At 39.6% G+C, this 15,867-nt stretch overlaps 1 protein-coding gene across 12 annotated transcripts in view; it reads left to right on the forward strand.

Annotated features, from left to right (window-relative positions):
* The window catches only part of syne1a (spectrin repeat containing, nuclear envelope 1a), a 139,972-nt gene that overhangs the window by 23,594 nt on the left and 100,511 nt on the right, over nucleotides 1-15,867 (forward strand). For 8 of the 12 annotated variants that reach the window (XM_016669422.1, XM_016669460.1, XM_016669419.1 and 5 more), the window contains exons 3-21: nucleotides 308-403; nucleotides 1,019-1,102; nucleotides 3,881-3,901; nucleotides 4,157-4,249; nucleotides 5,367-5,545; nucleotides 5,654-5,850; nucleotides 6,410-6,522; nucleotides 7,306-7,344; nucleotides 8,376-8,483; nucleotides 8,854-8,991; nucleotides 9,919-10,083; nucleotides 10,285-10,397; nucleotides 10,559-10,727; nucleotides 10,867-10,963; nucleotides 13,038-13,243; nucleotides 13,712-13,876; nucleotides 14,786-14,938; nucleotides 15,109-15,252; nucleotides 15,335-15,505. In XM_016669422.1, the coding sequence (XP_016524908.1) occupies nucleotides 308-403; nucleotides 1,019-1,102; nucleotides 3,881-3,901; nucleotides 4,157-4,249; nucleotides 5,367-5,545; nucleotides 5,654-5,850; nucleotides 6,410-6,522; nucleotides 7,306-7,344; nucleotides 8,376-8,483; nucleotides 8,854-8,991; nucleotides 9,919-10,083; nucleotides 10,285-10,397; nucleotides 10,559-10,727; nucleotides 10,867-10,963; nucleotides 13,038-13,243; nucleotides 13,712-13,876; nucleotides 14,786-14,938; nucleotides 15,109-15,252; nucleotides 15,335-15,505 (2,451 nt within the window). The remainder of the gene's footprint in view (nucleotides 1-307; nucleotides 404-1,018; nucleotides 1,103-3,880; nucleotides 3,902-4,156; nucleotides 4,250-5,366; nucleotides 5,546-5,653; nucleotides 5,851-6,409; nucleotides 6,523-7,305; nucleotides 7,345-8,375; nucleotides 8,484-8,853; nucleotides 8,992-9,918; nucleotides 10,084-10,284; nucleotides 10,398-10,558; nucleotides 10,728-10,866; nucleotides 10,964-13,037; nucleotides 13,244-13,711; nucleotides 13,877-14,785; nucleotides 14,939-15,108; nucleotides 15,253-15,334; nucleotides 15,506-15,867) is intronic. The other 4 variants (XM_016669428.1, XM_016669462.1, XM_016669452.1 and 1 more) reach the window with 2 other exon arrangements.

Here is a 15,867-nt window from a genome sequence, read left to right on the forward strand (position 1 = left end):
TATAGTGACATACAGTATGTCAGTACACACTTATTTAGTAAAGTTTTCCAAATAATTATTGTTTTCCAAATAATGCCCTCATTTACGTTTCCCATTTCTATGATTAAATAAAAAATATCTTACAATAAAATATGCTAGAGCTATCAATGTAAAAGCATATTTTTCAGATGTGTTTTATTTCAGATGTGTCTTCTTTTCCACCTCAAAGCTACGAGCTACTACATAAAATTGAAGCTTGTCCTAGAAACATGAATACAGTTTAAGGCCTTAAGAATTTGTTTTAACATTTTATTTGTTCTCCGCATAGCATGTCCCTCCTCTTGAGGTGAAAGACCTGTTTGATGACATCAAGGATGGTGTGATGCTGCTGGCCCTCCTGGAAATCCTCTCTGGACAAAAACTGGTGAGCTTCTTGTCATGCACGTGACTTAACGGCACACTTCAAACAACTTGCATCCTCTGAACTCGCCGGATTACAACTTTCTACATCGGCACGTGTTGAGTTGCCATACCTCGCCGCAAAAACTGGTCCGATGACCGAGAACTAGAGTGATTTTCAATTCTTTGTTTCAACTGCCTGTATAACTAATAAGGAGGATGTGAAACGAGCCCCGACTGCACGGAAAGGCTTATTGATTTGCTTGTATTAGGATGTTTGAATAGTGTAGGAAAGCCCAGATTAACAAAGACAGATCAGAGTTCACACACAACACACACAGACATCTTGAGGGTTTTACTTGGCCGGTATTGCCTAAGGTCTAAGCCTGAACGTCCTATTGATCTGGGTGTTTATGGTCAAACACAGCTCTGACTGGTGCCTGTGTCTTTCTCACATTATATCAGCATCTATATTCCTGAGAAAATGATTCCTGCTTTTGTTCTTAGTCTTTTACTTGTAAATCTGTTGTTTTTTTCGCCCATATTCTGCGTAAAATTTCACTGCTACATTCACGTCACACATTTCTCTCCTGTCTCTCTTTGTTTTGTGCATGTCCATTGTTCCTCCACTTCCTCCCAGCCATGTGAGCAGGGCAAGAAGCTAAAGAGGATCCACTGGGTCGCCAACATTGGTACAGCTCTCAAGTTCCTCGAGGGTAGAAAAGTAAGAGTTCAAGGTCTCCTTTGAATGTGTTTTCTTTTTCTTTTTTTTCCCTGAAATTTTTGCGCAGCTGCAGCCTCATGGGTGTAAATATTGAATCATGACCTTCAGTGACCTGATTCCTCCTCCCTCCACACCTTTCTGTCTTCTCCGCTTCTCACATACCTCATTTAATCCACAAACATCTCATTATTTTTTGTTGTATGTCTGCAAAGATTGGGTTGAATAGCTCTTCTGCATTTTGTATTAAATCACTCTTTGAATTTGTTTGACTGGCTGCATTTAAGCAACAGAAAAGTCATTTAAAATCTAATTACTGGACTAATTCTGGTTCCTTAACTGATCCTCCCTTGCTTATTGGTCCCTAACATTGATTGTGCTTCATTTTATTCGTTTTGGAGCGGTCTTTGTTCCAGTTCCACAATCCACTGGAAAAATGGTCCACTTTTACCCCATTCATCTTTAGATTTACTTTGCCGTTTTATAAGTACTCACCAATTGTTATTCACATTATGTCATGTTAAAACCAAAAAGTTAAATGTATTTTAATAAGATTTGATGTGATAGACCAATATAAAATGACCAAAAGTGAAAGACGACAAATCAGAATAAATCTCTGTTTGTTAAGTTTATGTACAAAAACAAGGAAAGTTTTCCCTGAAAATATACATACACAGTGTTTTAACAAAAGAGGAAGACAAGGTTGAATTAGTGCCAATATGCATGGCATCGATCTGGGCACTCTGACTGCTAAGTGGTCATCAAAGAGACAGCCTGGAGAAAAACTGCCTGAGTGGCAGCTCATTTTTGGAAATATCACTCTGCAGCGCCGACCTGCGATTAGAAATCTAATCAGTTTGTGTTCAGGATGTGTGTGGTCTGCAGAGCTTTCTTAACTTTAGACCTTTACAAGTTCTGGTTGGAGGAAAGGTCAGCCCTGATGATCCTCTCTGCAGTCCTAATTGTCCATTGCACTTTGAACCTGTTGAATTATTTGGAAAGTCTTTATCAGCTTTGCCGTTTACCATTCCTCTTTGCAATAAGGCTCCAGCTCAGTCAGATTGAACGCAGAGTTTCTGTGAACATCCATTTTTAAACCTATAGTCACAGATTCTCGATTGGATTTAGATGTGGACTTTGATTGGACAATTCTAACACCAGCATGAAATATAATCCTAACTATTCTGATGTCTCTTTGGCTTTATATTTAAAGTGTTTTACAGCCTCAGCAGGTTTTCTTCCTGAAATGCTTCCTGTTTAGAGCCACTCATCTCCCAACTGGGAAATGTAGGCCAATCCCTGCTGAGGACAAGCGTCCCCATACCATGATGCTCTCATACAATGTTTAACAATAGTTACATAAAGGTTGTAGCACTTGTAAATGGCTTACTTTCAATACTCGATTAACTGATTAGCAGGATATCAGAGTAAAAGTACCGAATATAAGCAAATGCAATTTTTGGGGGGGCTTTAGTCACAACTATGCTCTACTTTGATGCTGTTCTATCACATAATGTAAAATAAATAAGTATGCTCTAAAGCGCATACCATTATCTAATTTCATCTCCTGCCCCTTCGTTAGATTCAGAGATTATTGTCAAAGCTTCATGTGGCTCATCCTTGGATATGCATAAATAAAGCCATGAGTATGAGATGATGTCTGCAGGGACATTGATTTGTCTTCTTTGACTGCGTCAGGGTTAAAACTGCAAATCCTTTGGCACTAATCTGCTGTCTGGAGATGAGACATCAGGGAGTTATGCATATATTTCTAGGGATGTGTTTGCAGATGTTTAACATGCCATAATTTGACTGTTTTTTTTAACTTGTGGAATGTTGCCGAACACATTTTCAGGATTGATGTCACCTCGTTCTCCAACTTGAAATGATTTCCATCATAGTTTCTCAGAGCTCAAGGTGGAAACTTCAGATAGTTTTGTTTTGTTTTGTCATTCTCTGGATGACGAAAATATTGCAAATATTTAGAGGACACCTTTTCAGAACGGCAATGTCCTGTTTTATTTAAAGCGTTAAAAAAAATAACTACAAAAACTGAAAGTCCAAAATCGTTCCAAGAGTTGAGCTGTTATTTTGTCAATTTAAGCATTTTCATAAAATCATGTTAACATAAAAAAAACAACAAAAAAAAACATTGTTTTCTTTGAGATGTGTCCCTGTATTTGTGAGAATAGTAAACCAACAAATTCTATTTTTTTCTATTTACCGTTTCCTCTGCTCACTGCTGGTTTGATTTATCGGGACAACCTGCTGTGTTTTCTAATATAAAATCACGTATTGCATATTTTTCCTTATCAGCAACCGTCCTGCATTTTTCCACACTTCTCTCGCCTGCTCCCAATCTCCTCTTTCATGCTTGTTTGCAAATACTGAGTGGCTGCTATTGCCACATGATGACCTGTTGTGCTGCAGCATCTCAGTGATCTGACCCTCGGTTTGATAATATAACATATTTCATCATATCACAAGATACAGCCCTCGCCTTCCGCCCCATCCTCCGCCTCTTCCCTACCCCTCTCTGCCTTTTCTTTTCGTTCGTCTCTGCTGGACGTAATCCTTGTCGCCTGTGTAGTGGAGATACATCTCGACTCAATGCCAGCCACTCATGTTATCTCGCTGTGCGAAGTGTCGGCCTTCACACAGTCAATGAGCTGTTTGCTTTCAATCAAATGTACCTAGAGTGACTTCAGGTACTCTCCGTCTCCCTCCTCCACTTTCCTAACTCCTACGCTCATTTGTCTTTTTTTTCTTATCTGCCCCAAGTCTGCCTACAGAGGATCTCCGGTCAGTATTCACACCGTTTCTGTATTGCTCTTGCCTGGACACAGAATAGGCTCAAATTTATCTGTATCCAGCAGAACTGAGATTACACATCCCCTGTATTGTTCATTTTGTGAAAACATGTGCAGCATGGCCCTGATTTACTAGATTAGATGAAAATTGTGTGTACCTCTATGAGAACAAGGATTAAGTTGCTGTTGACGTTGTGTAGCTCTTCAATGAAATATGAGCTGATTGTTGCATTTTTCTTGGTAACAGATCAGGTTAGTAAACATAAACTCTACCGACATTGTGGATGGACGGCCGTCGATTGTACTGGGGTTGGTGTGGACGATCATCCTGTATTTTCAGGTAATCTCTTTATTTCCACCAGCTGGATCAAATCATCTCTGCAAGTTATTAAAATGAATCGTCATGAATACAATGAATTAGATAGTATTTAATATTTTGGTAAAAGCAACATTCAAAACTTAAAAAAAAAAAAAGCTTTGTTTTTTAATAGCACATCTGATTCTATGCAGAAGATGGAGTATTTTTTTTTTAGCTAAATAAGTGTCTAGAAAGCCACCAATCTTTCATGGCGTCCACAGTAAAAAAAAAAAAAAAAAAAAAACTCAATCTATCGGCCATTTCTGTCACACTCAGCAACAGTAACATCAAGAAACATGAGATTAACAGGAATTAACTGTGTAATATAAAGAAAGAATCCACGCAAAACAAATCTTTCAGTGTGTCACAAAATGCATAAAACAATTTACCAACACTTGGCGAGGATTATCTTTGCATCGCAATAAATCTTGAACAACTGATGAGCAAACTTGGACTTTATCCTGAGGATTGATGTCCTGCTGTGCACTTATTAATCTTTCCCTTGTTCCATGGTTAGAACAGAAGGTAGCCAAACTGGTTGAACAGACTTTTCTAATCGCTGCTAACACGATGATGGCTTATAGCTTATAGCCATCATCATGGCTATAAGTATGGTTCGGTTACCAACTTGAAGGAAAATGTTGTTCACAGCAATCTCACCAGAATATATTCATGTACTGATGTAAATGTATTGCCCTGGGTGTGTTTTCACAAATTTAGATCAATACATATTTTGGTCCAAAGTGCTAAATCCAAACTCTTTTTGATTGCCTGAAAAAATATAAATCCAACATTACAGTAACTTTTCCTGGAATTAATTATTCAGTTTATTTAAGAATTATTATGATGTATGAGGAAATGATTAGTGCTATGTTGTATTTTTTTTAATTAAACACCACCTGTTTATTCTTCAGTTTATTTACCAGAACTAATCAAAAACAATAACGACAGTCAAACATTTCTATTGAAAGCCACCTTGTATAGACCATTTTCATATCCAAAGAAGTTTTGTATAAACAAAATCCATTCACTGTGCCAGAAAGCTTACCAACAGAATACATTAATAACCTGAAATTGGTCGTTTTTCCTCTCCCTACAGATTGAAGAGCTAACCAGCAGCCTACCAGAGCTCCAAGCCTTTTCCAGCAGTAGCTCCTCTCTGGATAGCTCCACCAGCAGCACCGACACCACCAGCCCCCCTGTCAAACGGAGACCTCTGGCTCTGCCAGGGGGAGCCAGAAAGGCTTTACTCAGATGGGTTCAGCAGACAGCCACCAAGTACAAAGCCTTATTTACCACATAAATAAAAGAACATTAATGCTTCATGAACAAAAAAAACGTGGTCTTTTTGGTCCGTTCGACCTGATGAATTTGTGCTGTTTACAGATGTCTAGGGCTTGACGTGAAGGACTTTGGGCCCAGCTGGCGCACCGGTTTAGCCTTCTTTGCTGTTATCAATGCCCTCCGGCCTAATCTGGTAGACATGGAGCGGGTATGGAGGAGGCCCAATCGGGAAAATTTACAGGAAGCGTTCTTATTGGCCGAGACTGAGTTAGGCATTCCACAGCTTCTTGATCCAGAGGGTAAATAACATTTTCTATAACATTTCTAAGATTGTCATATTGAAGCTGAACTGCGCTCCTGTTTGCGTTTAAAATACCTCAATCCAGATGACATTTATGGCTGTTTACTTCAACGTGTCTCTTGTGCATTGTGTTGGTTTATCGTAAATGGAAAACAGCATAGTCTTATTTTGAAATAAGTAACGTCTGATGTGATATAGGCTCACAAAACAGAAATAAGGCAATGCATACAATACCACATCAGATGCGCCACTTGGTGTCATTGCCAAGCACCATCTGTGTCCCTTCACGGCTGCACCACAGAATGATCTTTGACAAATTGAGCCTGACACCACTATAATTAAGGTCCATTAGGCCGTGAGATTCGGCATGGCAGAGTCTCCATACCGAGGTTAGACGCTAATCTGAAATGCCAAGGATTGTTTTCATACAATATGACACTTGTCCGTCTGAGACAGACCTATTCTCAGCTGCGGCGATTATTTATTTTTTCTTCTAACTGTTGAAACACTTGCGAGTCAATGTGACTTTTTATTACATTCATTGGTTTCTCTATCAGACGTGGACGTCGACAAGCCAGATGAAAAATCTGTCATGACGTACGTCGCCCAGTTCTTGAAGCATCATCCCGACAGAAAGCAGAGCGACTTGGGAGGAAAGCCTGAAGAAGCGGTAACAGCTTTTCTGTCTAGATATTTCTAACATTTATCTTATTGTGTATTATCAGTTTTTCCTTGAATAAGTCTCTATAAGTTCATCTAACTTCAGGCAGATGTATCAAATGGATTACAGTATCATTACAGGGCATTTTCCTGAATATTTGTCTAATTCTACATTTTTTTTAAAAGACAACTCACTTATACACTGACTACAATGCCTTGTAAAAGTCTTTGAACATTTTCACATTTCACATTACAGCTACCAACACAAAATAGTACATAAATATAAGGGAAGTGAAAATAGACATTTATGATAAAACATCTGAAAAATGTTGCCTATGCCTGTATTCAGCCCCCTTTACTCTGATAGCCCTAAATATAATCCAGTAGATGCCTTCAGAAATCACCTAGTTTAAAATAACAATGTATATTAAATGTATAAGCAGTATTAAACCACAGCAAAGAAGTGTAACACAGACTTGGATAATAAAACAATATCCAAAGTGTTTTAACATCTCGCAGAGCTCTGTTCATTCTCTAAAACAAAAGCAGTGCGTGGCACAGCCATGCACCTATAGCCGTCCACCTACACATACAAGCTGACCAAGGAGAGCAAAACTAAAACACTAAAACACTCTTGGCAGTGATGCGGTTATTCATGCCTGTATAAAATCCTCAAAATAGATTAAAGTTTGTGATTGCAATGTGAGGGAAAAAAGTTACAGGGGTAATGTTAATTGGTTTTTGTCTTCCTCTGTGTCTGCTTTCCCGACACGTTGCTCACCTCTACCTACAGGACGATCTTGCTCCTCGGGACATAGAGGAAATGTTTGAGGTACGTTTATATGTCATGTCTTTAACGTCTCATTTTCCCCAGATTAATGCAAATAGAATGGATACTTTCACTTTTACTCCACACGCAGTGTTTGCCTTAGGTTTATTTTCCCTGCTCTTGAATTAATCATCCGCAGTATTACTCTAAACTGTACGCGAAAGCGAGATTAAACATCATTTTTTTTCATGTCAAAACAGATCCTGTTTGCTAATGTCGGCTCACCTGTCTTGACATTTCCGCCCCAGGGTGTCTATTCTAATAAGATGTGATATTGCCATTTATGCTCGCTGCCAGGTCGCGCTGTGACTGCCGGTCCCATTAGCATGACAATGAAAGCCTCTGGCGTCGGCTCTTTGCGTTGATGCAGGCTTTTTTGGGGAAAACTGGTGAATGGAAGAGGTTGATTTTAAGGTGAAAAGTATCTTGAGTTGCTTGCTTTTTCTGTCACTTTGAATTTTGTCTTTGAATACTGATAAGGGTTTTGTTTACTTTGGTTGTTAAAGGTCCTTGCTCTCATGGTTGCAATATATTTGTCCTGAAGACTGTAAAAGCAACAGATGTCTCCTTATATGAAAGATTGAAGATTCTTAAAAAAAACTGTAAGACAGCAAAAGCTTTATGACTTGAGGTGTTTCATAAAATAAAGTCTGAAGAGATTGGCGACTGAACTACTTTGAATAATCTGTAACAAAAGCTTTTAGGCACTGCATTATTATCGTCGTAGTTTCCTTAAATCCAATCAAACGGTAGGGGGGAGTTTAGACAAAGTGTCCTGCTTAAGCTGAGTGTTTTTGGCAGCTGTGAGCTTTTGATTTTTCCCAACAGGAGACGAGATTAGGAGGAGAACACATTTTAACGGTTCATTGTCTGCCTCTTTGCCTATTTCTTTTCTTCATTTTCCCTTTTTTTTTCAAACTCCATCTTCTTTATCCCCTTTCCTCTTCCTTATCTGCTTCTACACTTCCTCCTCCTTGTCCATCTTTCTTCACCCGTCTTTCACTCCTCTTGCGTTCCTCATCCCGGCCTTCCAGAGAGAACAGCGAAAGAGCCAGAGGGAACTCAAAATGTGGCTCGACCAGCTGGAGAAAGAGGCGGTGCACGCGCAGGAGACCCAGGGCAGTCTTGCTCAACAATACCAGGTTAGTGTGTGCGTGTGTATGTGTGTGTGTGTAGAGTTTAACATAGGGACACTCTGCTGCACAGACGGTCCTATTAATAGCTTAATCTGAGGCATTTCACTGTAGGAATCAAGCATCAGCCGTCATATTTTCTGTCTGGCTTATTCCTCCACGCCTCAGGATACGTCCCGTATACCGCAGCATGTGGGATATCCTCATTTTCTTTTCACTGGTTTCAGAATGTGAAGGCAGTAAGTCTCTTATTAGGGAAACGCAGATGAGATGCCTGTGGGAAGAGGGTGTAACCTGTCGAAGATCTGTTAGTCTGTCTGTGTGGTGCGACACCTAGGGCAAAAACATCCAAATTAGTTTATTTATATATTTATTTTAGCTGTTCAAAAGCCTTCAAGTCCAGCTGGAGATGAAGCGGAAGCAGGTGGAGGGCGCTTTGCAGTCCACGCAGAGAGACGGGATGCTGACTGTGGATCAGGCTCTGGTCAAGCAGGCCTGGGAAAGGGTCTCCAACAGGGTGAGAGAAACTGTCATCTTCTATAAAGAACCAGACTCAGTCAGTGTTATGGCATTTCATAAAGTCTGAGTCTTTTTGTTGTTGTTGTCTTATTCAGAAAATAAACAAACCCAAAAGCTGTGATAGCTTTTCTTTAAGTTTACAAGGAGATTAAAAACACTGGGGTTCCAAATGTTTCCAAAATGATGGAAGTCACATGCTAAGGTGCTTTACACGTTTTGGCATCAAAGCATCAGTGTGTTTGTGTTTTAACACAAAGTAGCATATAGAGGTTAAATGGAAGGAAAACAATAGCTGTCTCATCATTTTTTTTATAACTAGTAATCTGAAAATTATGGCATGCAGTTTCCATTTGTCATGATGTGGGGAATGTGTTTAGAGTTAATTGTGACATAAATTGTGATATAAATGTTGTTAAATATGCGGCAGTTCTGAAAAAGCCTGATAGAAGCTGCAGAAGATGTGAGATGTGCTATCAATCAAATAAAAACGGATAAAAAAAATTCACTGTGTCAATATGTAAAGCTTGTAGAGGCACTTCTTCAAAAGATAAAATGGTTTTTCAATGTTTTGTCTCATGGGGTCTGAATATAAAAATATAAATGCATGCCACACTTTTCAGAATATTAGGCTGTAAAATAATACTATATTTCACTTCTCCAGTTATACATCGCTTGTGTTGGTTTGTCAAAATGTGGAAAAGCTTTTTATTTTGATTTAAAAGTCATTATATTTATAATGACTTACTAACGTTGGCACTGAAAAACATTTCAGCAACCATCATTACAACCTTCAATTTCACCTTGTTTTTACTCATTTACACTAAAGCAGCTAAATCTGATTTAAATTTTAAACTTTCTCAAGACCAATGCATGCATCTATTTTTTATTTTTTGGTTTAACACGCTAATTGCTTTTTGTAAATCAGCTCTTGGATTGGCACCTTCGCCTGGACCGATCCCTGCCAGCTCCTCTGGGAACCGTTGGGGAATGGCTACATGAGGCCGAAGGAGCCCTGCGACAAGAGATTACTGTCCAGCAGGCTCATGATATCACAGCTAGTACCGTACACAGAGCTCTGGAGCAGCACAAGGTTAGTTTTCAGCAATGTACAGAAGGAGGAAGGCGATATGTTGCCAGAAAAAGGCAGTTAATGAACCAAAAAAAAAAATCTGGAAGAAGACCTAACGCTTGGCAAAATTACTAAAACATTTGTAGAATATTGCTAAAATTTTGGTCTGGAAATGTATTACTTTGCTTATCTTTTTGTTTTTCTGCATTGTGCATTTTACAGGACGTGTTGAGGAGCTTGGAGAGTCACCAGCAGATTTTTCAGCGAATCCATAAAGACAGAAGTGTTGACGGTGTTCCTGTTCCACAGGATCAGCTCCAAGACATGGCTGAGCGGTGAGTCTGAAAAATACGGCAGAGTGGTAATGTTTGCTGGCAGGAATACCTAAATCACTAAACTGGCACGCTTGCACAATCTGGTTTACAGGAAAACAGCCAAATATGAGTGAAAAGCTGCCCATCTGATGTCTATGTATAAACCTTCTCTTCCTGCATAGGATGAACTTTGTTTCTACATCCTCCAGCGTCCATCTGGCCAGAATGGAGTTTCTTGAGAACAAACACCACATGCAGGCCTTCCTCACACTGGCCGAATCCAGGCTGAAATCCTGGATCATTAAATATGGCCACCAGGAATCTGTGGAACTGATGCTCCGCAACTATATTGTGAGTATTTTTGTTATTAGGATTCCAGCTTTCTAAATATCTTGATTGTAATGTCTAAAAAGAATAATTATTGGGTTTGTTTTTAAATTTTAGGTCTTTATTGTGGTCATAATTGTCAATGTACATCTCTTTTCATTAGACTTTTGTGGAGAAGCAGCATTTCTTTGAAAATTATGAGGCATTGTTCCAGTCCTTAAAACAATCTGCAGAGACCTACGTCAGTATGGACAGCTCAGGTGAGAAATTATGATATTTAAGCCACTAAGTTACCTGGAGTAAAATTAGGAGATGTTTGTTTTTGTTTTTTTCATTTTCTTGGTACTTTTGAATAGTTGCAGAGCATCTAGCTGCACTGACACTTTACTTGAGTTGAACATTTCCATCATATGTTTACCAGCAACATAAATGACTATATCATCAGCCTACATTTAAACAATAATAGCAAGACACACATCTGAAAAATAACTAATATACAAACTAAAAATGATGGTACCCAAAATGGCTCCTTGTTGAGTCAATTAAAATTGTCTTTTACAATATGCTGTTCACACCATGTAAGATATGATTCAAACTATTATAATGACATTTTAGATGGATTATTTCTATACCCCACTGATTTATGTCCGACTGGTTCCTTTGAACGTATAGAGCTGAAAATGAGCGGAAAACCAGCCAAAGTCCAAATAACCCTTCCAAAAAGACATTAAAAACCATCAAAAAGTCTTGATGAAGACACGTCAGAAGCAAAATATAAAGAAGTTAAGAATAACTTAAACGTTAGCAAATAGATGTTAATGTTAAATTGCGGATCCAAGCCGATAACTGTTTAAACAATCCAGGACTGAAATCAAACCGTCACAGTAACTCATAAGACGCATGACTCACAGCAGCGTAACACAATCACTGTTTATTTCTCTGATGGATAAAATGTTTAATATCATCAAGCCAGTTGCATTTCCTCATTTGGTTAGGTGTTTCCTAAAATAATTACGTGCCCCCGCATTCATTCAGCCTGACATCAGATTAAAACAAATGCACGTTATATCTCAACTTTATCTTCCCTCTTCAGCAGCCCAGTAACCAATCAGGTGTTTTTGTTCGGCAGCTCATCGAAGCAAGCACTGACTGATTTTACAATTAGCTGGAAGAGGAGAGTCTGCAGGCTACAACTAAATGAGGTTCCTTCGTTCCCAGCTCTCAGTGGGGAATACGACCCCATTTGCCTGTTTAAGGGGCTGCTCCACTTCTGCTGGTCTCTGGGCGCAGACCGTGCGAGCTAGTTTGTTGGTTTCATTAGGTTTTTTTGGGGGGGCTGTTATGCTTTAGGGTATGCAGAGAGGAGAAGTGAGCTGTGGCGAGAAATCAGGACATCCGAGGTTTGATCGGTCGGCCGGGTGAATGAAACACACCTGGTGTTGGTGGAGTCGGTGGTCTTCGAGTGAAGAAGATGCTGAAGAGCAAAGGGGCTGATGATGATGTTACTCTGACTTCTAATCGACATCCATTCAAAACTGGTTTTATTATTTACTTACTTCCTTGACTAAATCTAGAAAGTCTGCTGCTGCTGCTGCTGCTGCTGTGCTGCAGAGAGCGAACCAAAGCAATGCAGCACTCAAGCAATACGTTTCCCTATAGTGAGATTTTTTGGGTCAGAGCTGCTGCTGCTGCTGCTGTGCTGCAGAGAGCGAACCAAAGCAATGCAGCACTCAAGCAATACGTTTCCCTATAGTGAGATTTTTTGGGTCAGAGATTCGTCTGCAGAGGCATGCGGCTTCATCAATCTAAATGTGAACCTCATCTGGTGTTTCAGTGAAGTTGTACCATCTGCCATAAAACCTAGCGGGGCTTTTTAAAATGGGCTTCAGAGACCGCTGCAACTTACTGTAAATGTAACACAAGTTAATAATAGCAAAAAAAATACAGATTTAGCCTGTAGGTCTTACAGTAGACTTAAATGTTTTCATTTTAACCAAAGCAAAAGTCCAAATAAAGTTGCATAGTTTTTTTTTTATTTTGATTTTCTTAATAGGCCTTAGAATGCAAAAGAATTGAATGCTCAGTTGTAAGTAATCTGTATTTAATTCCTAAATTTTAATGGTTGAAACAGCCCGGTTTTGAAGGAAGTAATTTTTCACAATTCACGTAGGTCTTGGAATTAAATGATAGTGGTACTGATTAGGTCTTAAAAGGTCAAAAAATGTAAGTCGCGGAAATATGCAGGAACCCTGGGTGGAAGACCATTACATTCTAGCTTCCCTCAGAGGTTTATTAAATTACAATTCTGCTGTTGACATTTCTTTTGGCTTCCAGTGGATGAAGGCGAAATGGGAGTTCGCAGGTTTATGCGGGAAGTGGTGACTCAGTGGAGGAGCCTGTCTATGGAAGTGCGCAGTGTGAGGAGCATGCTGGAGGAGGTCCTGTCCAACTGGGAGAGGTACGGCTCCACCGTCGCCTCCCTGCAGGCCTGGCTGGAGGACGCAGAAGAAGCCCTGAACCAGCCAGAGAAGGTCAAACAGGTGTGTCTGTTTTCTCTTGTGTGTGTGTGTGTGTGTGTGTGTGTGTGTGTGTGTGTGTGTGATCAGGTGAAGGGAGCCCTCAGGCGTGACTCAGTCTTTCAGGTCACAGTCGGCAATCAAATGTACATCAGCTCAGTCATTGTCTTTAAAGTGGAATCCTATTAGAAGTTTCCTCTCGAGTATCGTACAATCGCTTTGACTTACAACAAGCCATGGAGGATGGCTCTGTTGTCACGTTACCATAGCAACCACAGATTCACATTCTCACCAAGGATTAGACAGCTAATTACCGCAGTTTTATTGTCCCTCCTTTGTTTCCTTACTTGAATCCCTGTCTTTGTTTCTTTTTTATTAGCTCTCTCCGATTCATCCACTGACACTTATTCTTTGTTTTTCTGAAGTTCCTTTGTGCCTGCATGTCTTTTTTTTTTTTTTCTTCTGTCTCTGATGTGTCTGTCTTTCCTCCAGGAGTTTTTTAGGAATCTCAGCCACTGGATGGATCAGCACGCAGCTATGAACGACGCCGGGAATTTTCTCATTGAAACGTGTGATGAGACCGTGTCGCTTGACCTCAAGCAACAGCTGCTTCTGCTAAACGGACGATGGAGAGACCTCTTCCTCAAAGTCAAACAAGTAACCAGGAAAACAATACACTTTCTACTTTATTCTTTTTACAAACAATAACTGAAAATGTGTTAAAGATTTTGGCAAATCTTTAATAAATCAAATATGAACATGCAATCCTTAATATTTGTATTATTGTCTCTTACTCAGTCACTGAGAAGCCACATGCTTTTTGCAGCCACCAAAAAGGTCCTGGGATATTTTTGGCTGAATATCTGACAACTTCTCTTGGCAGACTTAGTTGAGTTCATTCAAATTAATTGGTTTCCTGTCACGCACCCTGCTTTTCAGCATTGTCAACACATTAAAGGTTGACTTCATGCTTTCTAAAATACCATTAGAGGAGTTTAAAAAAACAAACTAAACAAACAAACAAAAAAAAACCATAATATCCATTCCAAACCCTGTTTTGATTTGTGTTGGGGTTTATATTTCTGCCAAAAGAAGCAAAGAACACCAGACCAACTGTCAAACATGGCAGTGACATCATTACGCTGCGAGACTATTTCACTGCCTGCACCCGGCGTAGCACAAAGTTATGAACTGATAAAAGAAGAAAGGATCTTCAGCATATCTAATTCACGTGTCAGAATGGCCAAAGTGTGACGCATCTTTTTATTTTCTATTGACAAATTTTACATTAGATGATGAGAATTACTAAGGCCTTGCATTCACTGTTGTGGAAGAGAAACACGAAAGCTCCTGTCAGTTTCATCCTTAAACACAACAACCGCCATTTTTCCGACGGGAGGTTACAAAAATGTGTCTTCTTCAGTCTGTATGTATAATTTTGATTCTGTGTAGAGAGAATATCTATAATGAATTCAGGCTTGTGCACCCAAATTCAGATTGAAATTCAGAAGTGCTACCATTCCAAATAAACCAACAGCGGATATTTTCTTTCTTTCTTTGCTTCAGTATGCTCATTCAGATGAGTTGGAAAAGTGGAGGAAAGACCACCTAAGGGCTGTATGGACCCTAAAAGAGCTGCTGGAAGCAGCAGAGGCCAAGCTGAATGCTCCTGTTCAGGTGTCCTTCCTCGGAGTCAAAGCCTTCCTGGAGGATGTAGAGGTTGGTTTATAAAGTCGTTTACCTTACATAAAGGCACAAGTGCAGCTCAGTATTTGCATGTGTTCTGTAAAATACTTAAATGTAGATGACATTGATGCACTAGCTGTTCATTCATGCTGGCTCATTTATTGTGAGTAGGAGTGAATTGACCCTTTACATGCTCATCTCAGAGCACCAAGCAAAAGGTCGTTTCCATGGAGACCCAATACAAGTTGGCTGCCCGCAGTGCTCAGCTCCTCGCCAAGGATGCAACACAGGATGAAGCTGCCAGGGTCATGGCAACCATGGCAAAGGCTAAAACTCAGCTGAATAAGGTGCGACTTGTAAATGCCAAACCATGAGTTTCATTTAGTTCGTTTTTTGTTGTTGTTGTTGTGATATTTTTTGTGTGTTTAGGTGAGAGAGCGGTGCCCCTGCCTGGTGAGAGAATGTCACGTCCTGCTGCCACTGCTGGAGGAAATGGAGAAACACACCAGTGGTTTCTATCAGGCCCTGGAACGGGCAAGTCGGATCACTGCTGGCGTGAGAGACTCGGAGGTCCCTGGCCAACAGAAACACAAGTTACAGGTCAGATAATTTGATCACAAGACCGCACACGATAAAGTTCCGTTTCACATGTTTATATTAGGGTGGCTGTAGGAAAAAAAGTGATTCACAAACCAGAAAAAATGTAGAAATTAAAATTTATCTTCGAGACTAAATGGTCCAAATCAATAAAAGTCTTAAGAGTCGGGGGGGGAATAAAGGCAGGAAGCAAAACAATAAGTTGAAGAAAAAAGCTTTGTTGTGGGAATCGGATGTTAAGTCAAAGTTAAAAATTGAAACATAAAATCATACATAATTAGTCTCAATATCTGAGATAGAATATTTTATTTTCACTTTTAAAAGGGTTTTTTTTGCGTCACTTAATTTAGCTGGTTTTGTACTTT

The sequence above is a fragment of the Poecilia formosa genome, unplaced genomic scaffold (genome assembly GCF_000485575.1).
Source record: "Poecilia formosa unplaced genomic scaffold, Poecilia_formosa-5.1.2 Scaffold1, whole genome shotgun sequence".
NCBI lineage: Eukaryota > Metazoa > Chordata > Actinopteri > Cyprinodontiformes > Poeciliidae > Poecilia > Poecilia formosa.